Source organism: Falco biarmicus, chromosome 7, assembly GCF_023638135.1.
Source record: "Falco biarmicus isolate bFalBia1 chromosome 7, bFalBia1.pri, whole genome shotgun sequence".
NCBI classification, from domain to species: domain Eukaryota; kingdom Metazoa; phylum Chordata; class Aves; order Falconiformes; family Falconidae; genus Falco; species Falco biarmicus.
Window position 1 is genome coordinate 6,283,032 of NC_079294.1, and position 21,156 is coordinate 6,304,187.

Consider the following 21,156-nt stretch of genomic DNA (forward strand, 5'->3'; position numbering starts at 1 on the left):
GTGCGCGGCCAGTGCCGCCTCACAGCCAAGGAGCACGGGCCTGAGGAGATGGCGGCCGTGCCACAGGCGGCCCAGGTTCCCGCACGGCAGCACCGCAGCCCCCAGCAGCGGTGCCGCGCAAGGCGACACCCTAAGTGCGACGGACGGCGGCATCCCCTCAAAGAACGCTTCAATGTTCAGAATTTTAGGCGAGGTTAACTGCAGGACCTTTCCTCTCAGCCCAGCAGTCTCCTGGTGCCATTAACCGTGCGTGAAAGCCGCGTCACGACCCCCGTACTACGACAGACACCGCGACGCCACGCGACAGACGGCGGGAAGCTGCGGACCACTCGGCGCCACGCGGCAGCCGCCCGCCGCCCCGCGCGCCCAGCCCGCGGCTCACGCCGGCGCCGCGGCGCCATCTGGTGGCTGGCGGCCGCCTCCCGCCGCTCCCGGCACGGCCCGCGCCCTCAGGCCTCCCGGGCGGGCCGGGGCCGGGGGGTCGGAGCAGGGGCCGGCGCCTGGCAGGGTCGAGGGGCTGGCGCCGAACGTGAGGGAAAGCCCCCGCAGCTCTGATTTGCGGTGCCCGGCTTTCACAGCTTTCATCAGCTCGCTGGTGTCAGAGATCGGCTATTTTAAGTCGGTACCTGCCAGGAGGCTGAAGCGAGAACTCTGGGGAGGCCCCTCCCATGATCCAGGACAAACCCAATTTACACCCCGAGCGACTTTCTTGAAATTGTTAAGATTTTACCTCAGTTTTACACAACAGGCACTGCTGAGGAAGATGCCCAGTTACTAATCCTGAAGTGACACGTATGGCGAGCAGAAGCGGTGAAGACAGCTTTCTGCTGAAGTGAAAATTGTTCTTAAACCTAAACAGCAGCACTCCTCCTGCACAACAAATGGACGGTTGGATCTCTAACCCAGTCAGTTTATAGCTGAGCGTGCCGGAGTTTGTAAGGGGAGCGCTGAGCTCCACCGACACTGTTTCTGTGCCTTAGGAGAGAGAAACCCAGCCCACAACAGTGCAGCTGTCCCCAGGGAACGGCACCGGCTCAGGAAAGACGGATACACCGAACATTTAAACTTCACAATCACATCAGAGAGAACAAAAAATAAATCTGAAGTGCAGTTTGTACTCCTTCGCGCTGTGAGAATCAGTGTCCATGGCATGAGCTGATAGATGCTCGGCCCGCTGCATCTGTACGCAAGCTCAGACTCCTGCAGCAGGAGATGAATAACCTGTCTTCAGTCATCTCTGACCGACAATGCCTTCACCTGAGCACCGTAACTCTACAGCTATTTGTAACACCCGTGTATCCTTTAACAAAGCTCAAATTTTTACAAGGTGGCACACAGCAACAAGCAAAATGAATTCAAATTTATTTCCCCGCTGTCTCTTACAGACATAGCATCTAACTGGTTTTGAAAAACAAAAACATGAGCCACTTAGGAGCCAAAAGCTCTGTAACCATATGAGAATGATCTCAATAAAGGCCATGCTTACGAAGCCAAACACAGTGTTATAACAGTACCCTTATACGTCTTCCAGACCTCAGTTGGCTTTAATTTGTCTCCTTAGAACATGCCGAATACTCAAATGGAGCCTGATTCACTGGCACAATTCTCTGTCTTGCTCAAAAGTAACTGGGTTGTTACAGGAAATACAGCCCATCAAAATGGACTAGAAGCATGTACACATTGCTGTTGTCACTCATGTGCTTGGTAGGAGATACAGTTGTGATTCTCCACTAGGCAAAAGCATCTACATATTGCTTACCTCATTCAGGCACCAATGGAAGTCCATTAAATGAAAAAAAAAAAAAAAAGAATGTTTCCCTACTTTATTCCAGAGATACTGAATTTCTCTGCTGAGGCATGAATTTGTAAATTCTCCAGATTATGTGGGGTGGCAGACAGGGCATTTAGCCTTAATGAGCTAACACATAGCTTAGAATTATCTGCTCTGTGCCTAATAAGACTTTTTTTACACCAAAACACAGGAAGACCTACATTATAGAGTATATTACATTAAGAAAAAAAATCCTTGCAGAATGCAGGGGAAATCAAGAGCACAGGAGATCCTTCTAAACTTAATCAGGCAATTGGCACTTGCAAGAACTGTTACTGATAAATGAGGAAAATTGATTCCACTTCCTCCAATTAAATATGCTTTGCCAGTTAAGGTCAGATATACCTTCTATGAGAATATGCAGGGTATCATTACTCCCCAGTATTAGCAATGTGGCAATTTCTGTTGCCTTCACTAGCATAAAAATATAAATAGTATCAGAAACATGAGCCAGAGAATTTGGCTCAAACTTTCATTTACCTTTTTCACCAGAAGTTCAGATTCAGGATTCCAGCTCATTCCTAAATATCAGAATCTGATGAGATTAATTATGTATCATAAATCTCCAGTTGCTGGACACCTCTGACATTAGCATCCTGAATTTATTTTAATTTTCTTCAAGTTTCTAACCACAGCAGCAAAAGCCTGAAAACATTATGAATCGTTCCACAGGGCCAAAAAGCAAGTAGAGGTGATACCACAACTACGTTTTTAAAGTGTCATTACTTTCAAGCTATAGTCATGCATTTTTTTTGCAGCTTGTCTCACCAAAAACCAGTTCGAGTTCCATACAGAATCTGACACACACTCTGAGAAAAAAAAAAAAAACAAAACAACAAAACAACAAACAACCAAACCAGCAAAAACAAAGAAAAAAAAACCCAACAAACAAACCCAAACCCCAACTCTTAAGCCTGTCTATACTCTAATGAATCCAAACCCAAAAGCATACATATCCAGCTTTGTTTCTGCTTGGCATCCATGTTATGAAAACATTACCTGCTGCAATAATCTGAAATAGAAGCTTTGCACCTATCGCATGACCCACAGCACAGATTAGTAGCCACTACTTTATTCCACTACTGAGTTACTCTTCCAGCTTTTCAGCTTCTGTTGTTCAGGAGGTAGTTACAATGCTGATCCCAGCAACCATTTGCAGAGTGACTGAAGTGCTCCATGGGCACACCATCATCACCCTCAAGAAATTTGAGAGTCATAATTCAAAGTCATTAAGGCCATTATTTGCTGAGAAATACGGTTATTAGAGCTCTGACGATAAACAAACAGGGATTACTGAAGACCTTCATCCTCTTTTTTTTATGTTTATTATTATCATATTAGGTTTATGGTACTTAAATTATCTTTCAGACAGTTTATACCCTACCCGTGACTACTTTCAGTCCCCCCATCCCCCAGGCCCAAACTGAACCTTCTGTTTCACCATGACATTTTGTGGGTTAAACCCTTGCTTTTAAGGACAGCATAGAAATAGTGGTGTGTGAAAATACCCCAAAATACTGACACATTTTAGTGGCAAAATCATCCATATAGCCAACAACAAACTTATTTTTTACTTAAAACACACTCACAGTATCCAAGGAAACTGTATGATAGGATGGAATAAATACATAAAATAATTATCAGAGCCCAAATTTCTTTCATTTAATATGCCTATTTCCCTGTTTCTACTGCTACGATTAATTGCCATATTATCCTGAAGGCTTGCGAGTTGGATAATTCTACTCAATCAACTACAGAAAGTTCACTTTGTAGCCAGCTGAAATTATGGCAAGCCTCTTGTCCCTTGTCTTTTTATAACAGGCTTTAACTGCGTCTTTGCTGCATGTTCTCAGTTGAACTCGCTAATGTGTTTTCAGCCTCTGATGTACTGCTACCTCTTGGATCCCTTGAAAAAAAAACTAATAACAATTAAAAAAATTTAAGCTAAGGATAGAAACCATGAGCAGGCTTTACTTCCCAATTCGGCATCTTGGATCCCACACGTCACTGTTTATGTTGACCTATTTGTCCAACTTTACGTGCACATGGCTCTACAGCATTAGAATTTTGACCTGTCAAGGAGAATCATCTGGAACAGACTAACACACCAAGAATATATGAATACACCAAGAACCACATTGTGCAAGCTCAGCTGTTTGCGGAGGTCAATAACTTGTCTTCAGCACTGGCTTGCACAAAATGCCTAAGGAACAAAGTTACCAGTAAGAGAGCTTCTCTTCACCATTTTGAGCTTTCTATGACCAGAGAAGTGTGTACTATCCATGGTGAAGAGCAGATCCAGGTCATCAAGTCTAATCACCAACAATAGACTTGCTCTTTACAACCTTCCTCATACTTTTGTCACAAGAACTTATGGGGAAAAAAAAAAATTTCCACTAACCGTCATTCCACACTGGGTAAAAAAAAAACCTCTCTCCTGCTCATTATTCCTTTGGGTACCTGCTGAACCTCCTGTGTTAGACATGGTGAGTAAACATTCTCTACATATCTTCCCCATACTACTTCTAATTTCATAAACCTTTAAAAATGTTTTTCAGCTGCCTCTTTCCCAAGACAAAAAGTTCCAGTCCATGTAGTTTCCTCTATATCCTTTTTAAGATATGGTGAACAGAACTATGTAAAGATTTACACATGCATTCCCTTTTATATTCTATTCTTTTCCTAGGAAATTGGAATATTCAATCTGCCTTATTTTTGCTGAACGCAAAATTGACATATTGAGAGAACTATCAAAGAAAATTCAAAGATTGTTGTAGGGCTACAGCCAAGCCATGCGACACAGGAGTTTGTGGCACGCTTGCTGACACCAAGCAGTGGAAAGCTGAAGCTTCTGTAAATCCTCCCTACCTTCCCTCCACACCCCCACACTCCCCCTGGGCAGTCTCTCCTATAAGAATTTTACAGCTATCTGCCCCCACATTATTCCAGCTCTTGCAATCATTCCCCAACCACATTCTTCTCCCAAATACTTTTATTATTGCTGTCAATGCCCTTGCTGTTTCCTTTATTCATTTTCCTGTTCAATTACTGATTTCTCTTTTGTCCTTGAGCCTTCTACTTCCCTCCCATGAGACTTTTTTAGTTAAGAACTATGTAAAGTTGTCTCTTGAGCCTATGAGCATCATGCAGTGAAAATGAAGCTACTCAGCCCTTTATTAGACTATATGAATCCATGGACGTCAAATTCAGTATAAACTCAATCATATTTCACTCTCACTCTGCATGTGAGACCCTCTCACTTTGCAGCTTACACTTGTAACTACAGGTAAAACATGGACAGAAGCAGCTAAACCATTAGAGAAAACAGCATTTTCACCAAAGCAAGTATGTTTAAAATGAAATAGGTTGTATACTCTTCCATTAACCTCTCACTAGATATCTGATCACCAAACTATTTCCCCCCGAGGACAACAGGCCAGCCTTCCTTCAAGTCTCGGATGTTTCATCAGAGAAATGCCTTTTTAATGGCTTTTAGTATACTGAACATTTGATTTTCACAGCCAGAACAAAGGTAAAAAAGCACAACACTCTGCTTGATTTTACTCCCCTGCTCCCTACCATGTGTTTACCACCAGAAACATGTCTGAACACAGTAAAGAGGCCTGTTCGTTAGTACATCGGGGCCTGACATGAGAGGGAAAGGCAAAGAAACTGATGGCAGAAGAGACTTTGTGCGAATCGATGTGACGATATCAGTTGGTGGCAAGGTAAGACTGGTGCAGGCTTTGCTGAAAGCTATAAAATACAACTGCACACCTGCCACTAACCAATGACTTTCTTCTTGCCTTCTTCAAAGTCCAGTGGCCCATTCTGCCCAATGGCCACACAACTAGTCACACCACCTCACTCGTGGCAGCTACAGAACCCAGACATGACAACAGGCTAATCCTGCACTGGGGAAGTCCTCAAAACCCTTCTGAATATCCCTTGGAAAAATCTGTGCTGCTATTCCATCCCTGAGGGGCAGAGCCCAACCTCAGAGCAAGCTGGTTCTCAGCCTCCTACTAGTCCCAGTTTTTACACCCTGCGTTATTTCTCTGATGATGGGCTTCAAACAATCCTGGGTGGGCTGACATCTGTCCCACATATTGACCTCTTACTCTATCAAGTCTTAGGTTCTTTTAGGTGCAAGTTATATCTACATACGAGTTTCTAAACATATACAGCTGCTAAGTTTTTACCATTTCCTGTCCCCAAATCACCTCAGAAAACAGTGACTCCCCCAAGCATGTTCATTATTTGCAAGTGTTTGTTGAATCATTTTCCTAAATAAATTACACCCTGCATGAGTGGTAAGATTGTTTATTTATGATTAATAGTTTAAACCTTGTGATTGTTTTCTGTTCTTCCAGTTGAATGACTCAAATTTTCTAAGCAAAGTACCATGAATAGTAAAGATACTTACGAGCTAAGTCTGAAAAAGCAGCGTAAATTACAGTTGCCACGATGTAAACACAAATTAGATACCCAAGAGTTCACAGAAAGCTAAGGGACAGCCAAAATGGCAAAACACCATGTTCTCAGAGATGTACTCGCCTTCGTCTGGCTTTGCACTCCTCCCAGAATTACAGTTCTGGGGATGTTTCCCAGTTAATACCCAACCCTGTTCCCCTAATGAACATCCTGCATACATCTTTGCCCGCCCACCTGATCATGGACCAGAGCTCTTGCTTTGGTCCTGGGGCTGCAGTCAGCACAGAATGTTTCAAGAACCAGGGCTCACAAGCTGGAAAGTCAAACATCGCATCCAGGTTACTTACCCCTGAACTCTCCATGCTGTACTAGTTATCTTGTTCTATTTTACCTTGAAGGCTTTCAGTCCCTTTGAGCTTTTCTTACTTTAAAGTAATTCAAGTTATTCTAGAAATTGCCATTAATATAACTGACACCACTACATCCATAAGTGCAAGTGCCACATATATGAAATTTTTAGGCTGCAGAAAGCATTAGTTTTAATTTCCTTCCACATCTGCACTGCAACTCAGGAAATCATGTCCAAGACATTCTAATATACCTAAATTCACATGCATGTGCAGCAGTACAGAAAGGGAACAGACTAGCTCTTGTGATTTCCAATTATAGACCCTTAAATCTTAGATTATGATTTTTCTATAACAAAACTATTTTCCTCTTTTTGCCCAGCTTCTGAAATTCAGGGGTTAGAACAGAATTCTACTGATTTTATGCAGCATTACTTCAATAATTAAAATGTTTTTAAAAATTATAAATACTATTTTTTCACTATACTTGTACACAGATCAGCCTGACATCACTACAGTTTACCTCTAGATAAGCTGTAACACACTGCAAATTCATTGTGTTTGCTACTCATTTTCATCTAAAGACAGGACCTTGAGCACACCGCCTGCCGGATAACATTATTTTTAGTGCAAGCACACCAACTGCCCTTGCTGAAATGTTTCAACACTAGGCAGAGAGCTGAAGCTCTTAGCACAATTCAGACCTAAGAAATCTATACAAGCAAGTAACTCACGCCCCTGGGAATGTAACATTACAACTCTGGTAAGCTTGTAATACTCAGGTTTCATTAAATCCTGTAGGAAATCTCACTGAAGATAACTGGAGTTTTTCCCTTGAGAAAATGAGCAGTAAAAAAAAGCAAGTGATAGCAGTAACTCAATGGCAGAGGTAAAACCAGAACCAATACAAAAAGCAGCACGATTCCACCACCTTAAACAAACAAGGGTATTAGTCCCTATGCCACAGTAAGACTATGTGGAGTGTAAGAGCATCTATCTAGTTAAGGACTATTCAGTGTAATAGAAATAACAAGGAACAAGGAAAGTGATAAAGCAATAAAGCAAACAGACACACAAATGCTAATGAGCAGGTTATAAGGCAGACAAAGACCAGAACTCTAACTCTTCAGTCAGATTGAGGGGCTGTTAAAAGGAACTACTCAGGCATAATCTGGGTAGGGGGAGATGAAGATTTTTGTGAGCGTGATGGGATAGTTGAAGGAGTTTGTGGGAGTGTACCAAAACCATGGAATATTAGAAAGAACTTGTGGCGTTATGTAAAAACGATGGGATCTTTATGTGACAAAGGCAAGGAAAGTAAGGGATAAGGATGGATAGCACAGGAACAAACATGGGACATTTGTCTGAGACCTAAGCCTGATCAACAGAGTGTATCTGATCTTATTAAATCCTATTATTGACTTTGCCTTTGTAATCTCACTCTATCCTATGCAAGTGCCGCAATGTCCAATTGCCAGCAGCTGGAGAACGGACGACGGGTCACCAGGCCTGTGGATATGGCTGCCAGCAACAGAGAGACCAGAACACAACAGAGATGTGGGTGCCAGCAGCTGGGGCAGGGATCATGCACCACTGGGAGTGGGGTGTGTGCTGCTGGTGTCCAAGTGCCAGCAACTGGGGCAGGGACTGTGGCTCACAGGGCCCATAAGTCAGCAGTTAAAGAAAACAGGCTGTTTATATTTCCCTAGGGAATTGAATTGTGTGCACACAGACACATACTTTGCTAGCCTTAAACCTTAAGCTGCACTAGCCAGGAAAGACTCCAGGATTGAGTCAGTAACCAGGTAGCACAAGGTCCATGCATGGACATGAGATCACCACCTGGTGAGCTAATATTTGAGGGATGCATGAGAGCAGTGCATGTGTGTGCATCTGTTTCACTACCGAACATCAAGTCAAACTACCTGGTAAGCAGGGGAGGCACTGCATACTGGGTAAAGGGCAAGGGCCTCGGCAGGGATATTGGAGCCCACACTGGTACTGGAAAGATCTGTGTATTTGGGAAGCTAGAGAGCAAGAGCTGATGTTTGCACTAATGAGCTTCAACCCCTACCAGCTAGAGAGGAGAAACAGGACTGGGCTATCTGCATTTGCTTTAGGTCACTGCTGGTAGTTCATGATGTTGGCTAATTAACCTCTACAATTTGTAACTGGTCTTGACTGGCTGACAGGTCTTAAAGCTACATCCTTCTGGTTCCTCCTGACTAAATTTCTCATGAAAGCCATGCCAACAACTTATTTTCTAACATAAAACAGAAGAATATTCTTTCCTCTCTCCCTCGTTCCCTGTGATTGGGCACCTAATTGTCACCGATCAGGTGATATTAAGCTTGGTAATTTTCACCTGTGCTCCCTCAGGTTACTTAATTAACATTTCTGCTAAGTCTCTTACTTTGCATGTGGGCCTTGCTAGAATTATAACCCTCCTTCAGCCACAAACACTGGAGATTTAGGAATATTAATCACCTTCTAATTGTTTTCTCAGAAATAAGTGTCCAGAAACACATACTAAAACAAAGTAAAAAAAATTATTAGAAAGCTATGAAAAGTAGCCTGTCTAAAACTGTATATTTTGCACTCATAAAATAAAAGTACATGTCCTTTCTGTCAAAAAAAATATCTGTCAGAAAGCCAGTGTTATTTTGGGACAGAAGTCTTCCCCCAGAAGTGGTTGAAGCCTGTCCCTTTTTTTTTTTTTAAAAGCAAGCCAAAAAAATTTTGAGAATATTCTGCAAGGATGATTCTTGGGAAATTGCTCCTCAGAATGTACCAAGCTTCATACCTCTCTGGTTCTGCAGTTTTACATTAAAAAAAAAAGTCAGGCAAGAACATTTCCACAATCAAAGTAAAAAGCAGTCCTGCTCTAAAGCAGAAAGTTACATGATCAAACTATTGAGACAGAAGACAAGCAAGAGTATGAGAAATACTCAGAAAATTATGCATATCGCTGAACTACTCAAAACTTACACATTTCCATTCTCCTACCTTGGGAATGACTAATGATGCCATACAAGTATTTAAACAAGTCCAATTCAAAAACCTCTTGAAAATTCAGGTAACACTTTCAGTAACTAAATCTAAGTGTACCTAAAACACAAAGAATGCAGTCTGAGTCCTTACTATTTGTCTGCTCACTTGGACTGGTGCATCAAAGGCCACTACATTCTGGCATAGAGGAGGAACACAGCAAAGCCACCTTGGCCTCTGTCTAAAGCTTCATAGGAGAAAATGCGAAACTGATTAAGGAAAGCAATAGGAATTTTATGGCCACTGCACACTAACAGAAAGGCAGCAATAAATTTATCGCACTCTTAAGAAGTACAGTGTACATCAAATTAACTGCAACAAACTCAGTCTGCAATATTATCTAGGGTTTTTTTATTTGGAAGGTGATTAATTAAATTCACAAAGGCTGGCGGTACGGCTCTGGCTTAGCCCGGCTCTGTACTGCCGAACCTGTGGCGAGGAGACACCGTCCCAGTCCCCACCCCGAGCAGAGGGCCTGGGGCCACCGCCCGCCAGCCCGGGCCTCCCCTCCCCGGCTCCCCGCGGCACGCAACAGCCGCGTTTCGGGGGATGACGCCCCCACCACCCCTCACTACTGCCCCCCACTTCCAACCGCTACAAGCGGCCACCGATAGGCCGCCCGCCCCTCGGTGGCAGCGGCACGGGCCCCACCGCAGGGAACCGGCACCCCGCTCCACAGCCGGCCTCAACGCTTCCGACAGGAAGGCTGGCGCTGCAGCCAGGCCCCAGCGCCCAGCTCGGGGCCGAGCGCAGAGCTCCGACCAGCCCCGGCCCCTCACGGCCCGGCCTGCGGGCGGAACGGCACTGAACGGAACGGCCACTACCGGCACGGCCCAAGGGCTTGTGGGTGATGTAGGCCCTGCCCCGCCCCGGCTCCCAGCGAGGCCTGTGCGCCGGCGCTTCCCGCAAGGCACTGTGGGTGCTGTAGGAACGGCCCCATCAGCCAATAGGAGGCGTCGTTTCGGAAGGGCGTGTCCGCGTCGCCGGCTGTTCGCTGAAGGCCATTGGCCAACACGAGGGCGTGACGGATGCGCCATACCCCCCTCGGCGGGCCAATCGGAGCGGGCCATGTAGAACTAGTCGTTCTCTGGGGGGCTGCGTGCGCCGCCGCCAGCAGTCGGTCGTTGGCTGGCAGCGCGGCCCAGCGGATTGGTGGCGGCGGCGCGGGGGGCGGGGCGAGGCAGCCGGAGTCGGGGCCCCTCGGCGGCGGTGGCGGCGGCCCCTGAGGAGCCCGGCGGGATGGGGCGGCGGGCGCGCCTGGGGCTGGTGCTGTGCCTGGCGGCGCTCTGGGCCGGAGGGCTGACGGCGGCCGGTTAGTACCGGGGCTGCCCCTCCCCCGCGCCTCGCTGGGCCTGGGCTCTGCGGCGGCCTCGCCCCCTCCCCCCCTTCTGTGGCCTGCTGCGGGGGAGGGGGTGCGGGCCGCTGCCGCCGGGGGTCCGCACCGGGGCGCGGAGGCGGCGGCGGGGGAGGGCAGCCTGTGGCCTTGCTGGGGCTTCGGGGGGCTGGGAGCAGCGCCGGGCCGGCGGCGGGAGGGGGCAGCTGGGCGCCTGTCAGCTGCGTGGCGGCGGGGCCGGGGGCGGCGGGGCCGTTGCTCTCCCTGCCCGCCGGCCCTGCCGCACCGGGGGCTGCTCGGTAGGCCCGGTGGGGGCCAACGCATTTTTCCATCTGGCTCCTGCCTCCGAGCAGCTGGTTGGAGCCTGCTCGGTAACGCTTGCTCTGCTCAGAACCCCGGTGAGGTATTTCCCCCTCCCTATTACGCGTCTTCTTGCCGGGGAGCCGGTGGCGCTGATGTTAGCGTTGCTAGGACGGTTTTCTCACACAAATATACATAGAGCATTTCTAGGGATTGCATTATGGCCCTACTAAATAGTTTTTTCTCTTTTTTTTTCGGTTTTTTTTCCCCCCTGCTTCTTCTTAAGCAGCTTGGGGCTAGTGTGCTTCTCATGTGTTGTCATCTACTTCCTTTCCAGGGGTTTCTACCTCCCACACGCTTCTTCGCACCGCGGGTGGGAGGGGGGGATGTGCACTGCATTTATTTATATAGTGTTTCTAAAGCCAGCGAGCGCTCCTTTAATAGTCAGCAGCCCTCTCCAGTGCTACTGGGGATGTGCTTTTAGGCTGGCAGTGATATTTCAGGAAGGTAACTTTACATTTTCTCTAGAGGTGAGTTCTGTGGTTTGAGGTTCATTTTCATGTACGCAGTAGGAAGTTGAAATTTCAAGATGTTACTGGAGTTCAGATGAGATACCAGGCACAGTTATATGCACTTTGTAGGTGGTGGTATAAGCCAGCAGGGCACTTCCCAAGGTGTAGAGAAGATAGAAGTTTTGCGGATCCAGAGAGATGTACCCAGACTTTGAATAGTATGTTCTCGCTGACAGTGTATGTAGAGCAAAAAGCTAAGGTGTGATGAGACTGTTCATGTCAGATGAACTATCTGTTGTTCATGTGGAAGTTGGGTGACAACATTAAGAGCTGTTCCAGCACACATCTATGGCTGTGCTAGCGTGCAGCTCTGACGCCCTGACTGCTTGTCCACTGTCACGGTTGTGTTTGTGACTGTGAAGTTCTGATAGCCTAATTCAGCCTTTGAAAACTGTATGTTTAGAGTCAGTTGAACTGATACACATAGTAGACCCAAGAAAGCACATGGTGCAGTACATGAAGGATTAGGAGCTGTTGGCAAACTTTATATTGCTACTGTGAGGTAAAACTCTTCGTTAATACCCAGAACTAATTAGGAGAGGGTATTTGGAGACCAGGTTTTGGCAGCAGATTATAATAAGAAGACCTACCTTGCTCCAATTTTTGTCAAGAATCACTCTGAAATAAAATAAGCTGTCATCACTTCATTGATGTTTTGATTTCCTACAGTAGCAGTAGGACTCATTAGAGTCTGGTGCAAGCCTAGAGACTGCATGTAAAATGCTTCCTTGAATATTTGTTCATTCCTAATGTCTGATCTGGAAACAGTCATCTGGAATGTGAGTACATTGAAGGGAGGGGTTTTAAGAAGGATGAGTAAAAATGGTGCAAGCATTACATTTCATGACTTCAGAAGATGTTTTTAATGCGGATATATATTTTTTTTAGTAATGAGTCTTTTAACTATAGCTTTAAACCCTAACTCTGTAGTCATAAACTTTGCTTGAATCAATTTATTGAAAAGTTGAGGTGAATGCAAGAAAACACAGGCCTAAAGAAATGGTTGCTATTTTTTTAAAGGTATAATATTAATACAGATTATTAAGAAGTTGAACACTGGGGGCTGGGGAAGGAATATTATGGAGTCCATGGGTATTTGGCTAAAGCAGCTAAGAAATGGTAACTCTGTGTGTGTGCCAGCCAAAGCTGCCTGTTTCTGCTTATCACAGCAGCAGTGGCCCTCTGCTTCTTTTGATCATTCATTAAGAACACTGGAAAATATCTTCTGCTTTTTTTTTTTTTTTTTTTTTTTTTGACTGCCAGTGTTATTTGATTCCTGCGATTTTTTTATTCCCTACTTTGCAGACTAAAAGGTAGAAATTCGGTCATTCTGCCCGAAGAGAGGAAGTGATTCTTCCTCTATCCTGCACCTTCTGTGGCAAACTTCAGTGACAGGCACAGATTTCCATACTGTCTCATCAACTGGTAGGACCAGTGAGCACAGTGATATACTTACAGGAAACTTACGTCCCTGTTCTCTCAAAAGTGAGCTTAATTGCTTTCCCTGACCCTTCTGATTTTATTTACCTAACTGAAAAACATTCCCCAAACTTGTTGCCTGATAGGGATTCTCAATTCCTACAGAGGAACTGTGGGAGAGTAAGTTTTGTAAATAGTTAGCAATTGCAAGGAGACTGGAAAAATGATTTGTATTCGGGGCAAGGGCTGACCTATATCTTAGACTTGTAGTTGTGCTAAAATGAGTGTGCTGCACAGATCATAGCTGGGAGCGATTTGCTTGCTGCCAAGGATACTTTGAAACTAGTCTTGCTGTATAGGTGCAACTTTGTGGATTTTGTGTAACTCACTGCAGGTTTTAGAGGTTCATGTAAATAGGAATAGAATCTGTGCTATGGAGTCTGGTTTTGTGCCAAATTTAACAGTTGAAAACTTGATGAGAAGCAATCTGAGATGATTTTTTTTTTTCTTAAGATTTCCTTTTTTCCTGCAAGAACAGGATAAACAGGGTTTGCATTCTCTTTCAAAGTCTAAGCAGTCACTTGTGCAAAAAGAATATTGAAAGGAATAACTAAAGGTACCACGGAAAATCTCAGATGCTTGCTTTAAAGCAGTCATTGGCAAACCTCTTCAGTTCATGCATCCCCTCAGTAAAAAAAAAAAAAATTGAGCATGCATCTTCAATGTTTAACTTGTAAAAAATATACATTCTGTACCACTGTACTAACATGTTACGTACATCATAAAATGTGTACAAAAACAGAAATGAAAAAAAGAATGAGATAAAGATGAAATAAACCCTGTATTAAGAAGAGTTTTACTTATTAACGGTACAAAAAGTATTTTTTTCCTGCACCCCCAGTGGGTTTGCCAGCATGCCCCCTGGGATGTACGCACCGCACTTCAGAGATCACCGCTCTGGAGCGTGCAAACTCTTACTAGTTGCTTTGCTGTGATAGTGTTTGAAGCTTGAAGGGCTTGGCAAAAACTGGAAGGAAACTGACTACTGTGATCAGATAGGTCATTCATCAGAGCTTTGGGAGATTGCCAACTGCTTGCACATACTGAATTTTTGGCTATTTCCCGAAGGTGAGTGACCGTTCTAACTTTGAAACTAATAGTATTTCTTGTCTGGTAGTAACAGTATTTAGCTTTATAGGCTGTCAGTTGATTTGTTCTAATACAGAAAAACTTCGGAAGTGTTTGCTGACATTGTTCTCGCTGAATCACACCACATAGCTCTTCCAATTTCTGCCCCTCTCTCCAGAGTGCTCTCTTGAAAATGGGAATTCTTACAAAATGGTAGGTTCTTTATCCAGCATACGGTAGGATCTTTTTGTCTAGCATAGGCTGTCAGCGTACTTTTGCTATATTTAAATAGACTGATTGAAAAATGGTCTTTCTAATTGAGGAAAAATGAATGTGTTTTGAAGCAGATTTTAATTATATATGAACTGGTGGATGGTTGAAACAAGTATTTAGCTCTGTGAAGTGCTGTAGAGTCTTAGCTGGGCACGAGAGCACCCAGCAGTGTCTGCAGCTCAGCACTGTTTGTAAGTGAAGCATTCTGTACAGCAGTGCCTGTTTCAGCCACAAGTATTTTTGCCTGCTTCTTCCTTTTAATATATCATTGCATCTTCCTAATTTGTTTAACAAATGGTGGGATTAATTTCCAGTTGTCAGTTTCAGAAGAGGTTTACAGAATTAGGCAGCCTTGGTAACAGACCCAAATTGGAAAAAAAAAAAGTCAGTAACTTTTTTTAATTTAACAGTGGAAAAACAAACTAAACTATCAGCTTTAATCTCTCAAGCAGGTGCACAAACATAACATCTGTGACTTTGTTCAGTAGTTGAGCCTTGACTAATAAGTCATTCTTGGGTCATACTGTGACCTTCCATCGGTCTTTCATTAACACTTTCAGAATAGTTTTATTAACTGTTTCTTAGAGGTAGACACACTTCTGCAAGTAGCGGGGGCATATTAGTCAGCAGTTCTCTGAAATAACAAGGCTGTAAATGATCCCTCCTCTGATCACGTTATCAGTCATCACTGCAACCTCAGCTGACTAATTTAGAAGGAAGTCCCACAACTGAGAACATTTAAGCTAGTATTTTGTTGTTGCATTAGTCCTATTTTGGAACCACTGTTTTGAAAGCTATTCTTCAAGTACAACTTCTTAGTAACAAAGCTGGTTCCTTCAGAGAGAATTTACATGATGCAATAGAAATGAAATAGATTTATTTACTTACAAGGAAGAAAAGCAAACGCTTTAATCAGCTCTACCTTACCTTGCTGGGACATCTCTTGACTTTCAATTTAGTAAACCTTTTGCATATGAAGTTACAATAAAATTGTTCTTTCATAAGTGTGCATAGATAGTATACCCTATTTACATTTGACCTTGTGTGGTCTTTTATTGTGAAGTCAACTTTTCACAAATTGAAATCAGTTACTCGGGCCTTTACCAAAAAGCTAGAATGGTCTGGTGCTGTCAGGCATATAGGCTGGTTTTGAGCAGACACCCTAGCTGGTATAGCTGTTAAAAATAACTTTGTTTGTTACTACAGTAACAGGTACTCTGTAAGTGCTTTGTACATATTCATAGCAGCATATAAGCTGCTGGGTAGGTTAACCCTGTCTTGGTTTTCCCTCACCCCAGAAGCATGTCTGAATCTGCTCTGGAGTTTGAAGTTGTAGGGGTGGCATTCGGTTTTAGATCAAAATTATTTACGATAGTAGAATGTAATTTGTGGGAAATAGGGTACATTCACATTTGTCTCATAGTTTCAAAATAGAAATGACTAGCAAGTATCCTAAATACATATGTACTTTTACTGTATTTAAAAGCCAACTGTTACATGGTGATCTGAAGTGTTGAAGTTCAGTGGTAGAACTTCTTACGACAGGAGAATTAGCCTTATCTGTTAGATTTCTCAAGCTGATAAGCACGGTAGTCTCTACCAAAAATGCAGCTAGCCTTGTTTTTTCCTTATGCCTCTTTCAGTGTTTTTTTCCAAATTGGTGCTTGTTCTTATGCTCTCTTGTTTGCTGCTTGCAGAGTCTTTTTCATCTGGAGTGTTCTTTGCTGTTGCCACTAGTTTTTTCTGAAGGGCGCTACATGCTTTCATTTTTGGACCTGCAGGGTACAGCTGCTTACCCGTGTCAACTGTTCCAGATCCTCTTTAAGCCTGTTTCTGCTGGCAGTCACATTTTTTGAGCTTTACATCCTCTTCAGTATCTCAACAGACTATCATCTATTTGTCTCACCCGCACTGTCAAACTTCTTGTCACCTTAGTTTTGCAGCTTCACTTATAAGTCTTAGCATTTTTTAATGATTTTTTTTAAAAAAATATTATGCTGTTACAGCTTAGAAGTTGAGCCTCATCCTTTTACTTGTTCTAATCAAAGGTTATACTTCAAATAACAACATGAAATCGCTTTCTGGAATCTGGCTTCCAAGATTAGCCCTTTCATTGCAAATAGCCGCAGTTGCTCTGTTATAATAATAGTCTTCAAAACATGAACTAATAAAGTGTCGTATTTGTAGTTTGACACTTCAGAGATTATTTATCTCTGGTCAGACACTTCTACTTGAGTGGGGGTGAAAATTATGCCAGTTTTGTTTGTGGCCAAACACTTACTGAAAGTCAGTGGAGTTCTGTAAAGTTTTGGAGAGCTCTGTTGGCGTTCAGTAGTTGTGCAGGTAGCCTTTAATAGCTAACCACAACACACTGAATGGTGTATCTCATGTACAGGGCGCTCACTTCTAGCACTTCAGGTACCTTTTCTAGTCACAGTGCAGGTCTCCAGCCTGCCAACACCTTACCACTGCAATAGGGCATTACACACCACAGAGTGTCAGAAGGGGTGGGGAGATTTCTAAAACGTAGGAGTTAGTGGCAGCTTTGCTTAGTCATCTGTTTACGTTTTGAGCTTTTATTTCCGTTTAAGTGAATTGTGTACTGGAGAGGCGGAGGCCTGTAGCATCTTCTTACAAATGGGGCTCGGAGTGTTTGCCTAAATGAGGTGGTATCAGATACTGATGACTGAGAACAGTCACATTTTGGCTGCGATAATTTTAGAGGCTTTCAGCTGAGGTGACAGTACAAACCAAGTTGTTTGAAGCACAGTGAGCAGCTCATTTAAGTTACAGGAACAAAGAAAATAAGAGACACAATTCTGCAAAACAATGGTAAAACTGTAATGAATAAGCTTTTTTACTATCTTCTCCCTCCTTTTCACTTCTATTTCTTTAGCTTTCTGCCTAATAGCCTTTGTTCTTTACCATTTCTTCTCTTTCCAGTCTTTCTAATCAAATATAGCCCATTTGGATAAGAAAGGTGGCAGTTAAACAAGGCTTGAAGCTCTTGAACAGTATCTTAAAGACAAACCAGTTTCTCATGGTTCCAAAGAGACCTTTATATCAAGGTTTCAATATGCTGTTCAGGCAGAATGAATTGGCAATCTATAAAGAACATTTAATTGTGAGTGGAGTGGTGTTAATGTCATTTTCTGATTGCTACTGAAGCTGTTTATATTAAAGCTGATGTGGTGATGAAAAACCTTAGTTTCCGTAGGCCCTTTTCACTTGAGCAGTGTAGTTGGACTGGAACGCTTTCAGACTGTGTAGTAATCTAGAGGATTGATTTAGCTTTTAAAAAAAAAAAATCCACACTTTTTTCCACTATTGGGCTCACAGTTGTGTTGGCATAATTTAAGGAAGAGGAAGATCATCTCTGAAACGTTTGATTCTTCCTGTCAGGAAGGTCTTTCTGAAATGCATTAGTCAACTTAGTACACTGGAATATTTCAGAACCATGGTACAATATTGTAGCTGAACTTATTTTTAGTTTTGGGAAAATTACTCATGGAGAAGCTTTTTACTGACTTAAAATATCTCTTCTAGATGAAGAGGGAAATCAAGATGAATCACTGGAGTCAAAGGTAAGGAAATAAGTTTTTAGTCATTCTGGTTTTCTTGTGGAGTGAGAACAAAGGTCTGAAATTCAGAACTATGATTTGATTCCTGTTTTAAACTGTTCTGTAGCTCTTGCTGTCTCATTGATTTCTTCTGTACATCAGAAGAATTAATGTTGTATCTTTGAAGTACAGTTTTAAAGAACTGAAAGGGATAGAGTCAGTGAGAGCTGGTAGAGGTAGCTCAGCTTACTTTTGATGCTACTGTTGAAACTGTGTGGTAAGTCATTATGTCTTTAAAAGTAACATGGGGTTTGGCAGCTGCTGCTGTTCAGTTTCTAATCTTCTAAATTATGTGGCTGCTTTCCTTCAGACTTTATCTGCAGAGGACCAGGTAAAGGACCATTCCACAGGAACTCGAGTGGTAGCAGGTCAGATCTTCCTTGAATCAGGGAAATCTGACTCTCAGTCAGAGAATGAAGAGAACTTTCACGGTCAAGAGGAGGAAAAAGGGAATTCGCTGGAAGAGTTGAACTCTCTAGAAATGTCAAATCTATTAAATAAGGATTTGGAAGAAGCAGAAATACAGAGTCCAGGTAACTGCTCACAGACTTTTGAATAAGTGGCAAGAAAGATGCGTCTGAGTAGCTTTGGCACGTGGATGAACACAAATAGTAATTTTGAACATATGAAATAACTAGTGTCTTAACCCTTCTCAAATGGAATGGTAGTTGCTGCCTTTTCCATTAGAAAGTAACATCAAAACGTTTGCAAATATATTGTGATTGCAATCTGAGTGGGGTTTTTTAGATCATTTGCAAGGGTTTTCCATAATTCTCGTGGTTTCCATCTTGTTGGAAAGCTTTAACTGTCGAGTGGAGAAAGCCCTGAGTTGTTAAAAAAGGGCTCAAGTGCACATACCATGCTGTGTGTATGTGTACCAACCGTAGAAGAAGAAATTGCCTCAGTCTTCTAGCCTACTGGCTGTTTGCCTGGAGAGTCAGTTGGCAGAGAAGGAACAAACTGTGATGCAAAGACAGGCTTCCTAGGACAGCATTGGGAGCCTTAGAGCAACTAAATTGCGCATAAACTTCAGAAAGTTTTTAAACGTAGGTAAACTTTATGTCCTTGTGCCTAAATTCCCAGGAAGTTCTAGTATTTCCTTTTTACTACTATTAATAAAAATATAAATTTAGTATGATTTTTTTTTTTGACTGCAGTTAGTAGTAGATGATAACTAGATGGCACAGTTGAGTACCCTAGCCTGTGCAGCAAAGACTTTTCCTTTTCACTTGTCCATAAAAAGTAAATCTTCAACTTTACTGAAAAAATATAGTTACTTGGGTAATATTCGTATTTGTCTATCTTCTAAACTCAGATTTGAATGTGAAAAAAAAAAGCAGATGTTACGAAATGAGCTCTGTTATATACTAACTTTCAGGGTTTTCTAATAAGCCTTCCTTATTAATGCAGAACTAGTATACAGTTTGTAAAAACTGAGTAATGGGATTAACTATTGCTGTTGATAGGTGTGGTGTTGTACAGGAAAAGGGTATACAAAATCCATTAAACAGCTTGCTGCCACAAAACAGTGAGCTAAGCACCGTATTTAGTCAGTGCAGTCTATTTCAAAAGTAAACTTTAGGATACTTTTAAACTCGCATCAAAAAGGTGTAACCAGATGGCTTGCTGCTTGGCAGCTAAGGTTTTGTGCTGCACCTGTCAAAGTACTGCAAGTGACTTTCAAAAACCATAAATTTTAAGTCTGGTGCAGTTTTTGGAACCTCTTATGAAGCAAATAAGTGATGTAAATGGAATGATTGCTGTTTTTTTTCTAAAAAGCAATTCTGAAGGAAAAGTACTAAGGACAGCTTTACTGGCAAACTCTTTAAGCAGGACAGGAATCTACTTCTGGTACAGATGTTATAGCACTTGAATGAGCTACTGATGACAGGACTGCATTAAGGAGATTAAAGCTTTTCTAAACACAGTTTGGCTCCTGTGTATGGTCATGAGATTGCATGGAAAAAATAATATTCTTCAGGTTTCCACATGTGTTTTGCAGGATATTGAGCAGAAAAAAAAAATTAATCTTAAGTTACTAAAATTAGTACTACTAAGGATTTTTACCGTCTAAGAAAGAAGTTGTCCTGGTCTCTTCTGATTAGTCAGGAGGTCTTATGTGGTAAAATGGGTTGTTTTAGTTATTTATCTTTTGTGTTGTATGTTTTTGTAACAATAAAGTTCCATACTAACAGTTTTTGCTGAAAACTGCCCGTGAGTTTATACAGAGTTGGAAATACCTGCTGTGTTTGTTTTCCTGTTTGGAGGGGTCTTACAGGAATGTAACCAGTTCTTATAAGCAGTTTGTATATGGGTGTCCTGCAGGGTAAAGTATGAGATGAGATATAAGTAAATAAGAATGAAATACAATAATAAAATACTATATACTTTGTTTAGACATACTAAAACCGGTAAATTGCTACTTGCGTGCTCAGTTTGACAAAAAGCCGTTTATCCTTAGAGTAAAATATTTGCCTCAGTTTGTATTTATTACTCTTTAGGTACATGATAAAATAACTGGTGAGCATTTTATCCTGTGATCATATTGCTGTGTTGCTTCAGGGGTTAGTATTTGTTTCTGTCTGGTGTGTGTGGCGGGGAGACAGCATTGTAGGTGAATTTAGAATTTTAAAAAGGCAAGAGGGAGGACTGGGGCAGAGTAATTTCCTAGCTTTAGCGTACAGCTAACTGTCGTGCAGAGCAGCGTGTAAATGGTTTGTGTCCAATTGCTTTCAATACAGGAGACGAGTACTAAACAATACAATTAAAACTTGAACTTCTCAAGTGGTGTTAAACTCCTGGACCTGGAGTTTGTTCAAATGACAGCGATAAGAGGTCTCGTCAGTTGTAG

General features: G+C 42.7%; 1 protein-coding gene across 2 annotated transcripts in view; it reads left to right on the forward strand.

The window, feature by feature from the left end:
- Positions 1 to 10,816: 10,816 nt before the first annotated feature.
- The window catches only part of SEL1L (SEL1L adaptor subunit of ERAD E3 ubiquitin ligase), a 34,107-nt gene continuing 23,767 nt past the window's right edge, over positions 10,817 to 21,156 (forward strand). For both annotated transcript variants that reach the window (XM_056345933.1, XM_056345934.1), the window contains exons 1-3: positions 10,817 to 10,972; positions 18,232 to 18,269; positions 18,616 to 18,838. In XM_056345933.1, the coding sequence (XP_056201908.1) occupies positions 10,900 to 10,972; positions 18,232 to 18,269; positions 18,616 to 18,838 (334 nt within the window). In that variant the 5' untranslated portion in view covers positions 10,817 to 10,899. The remainder of the gene's footprint in view (positions 10,973 to 18,231; positions 18,270 to 18,615; positions 18,839 to 21,156) is intronic.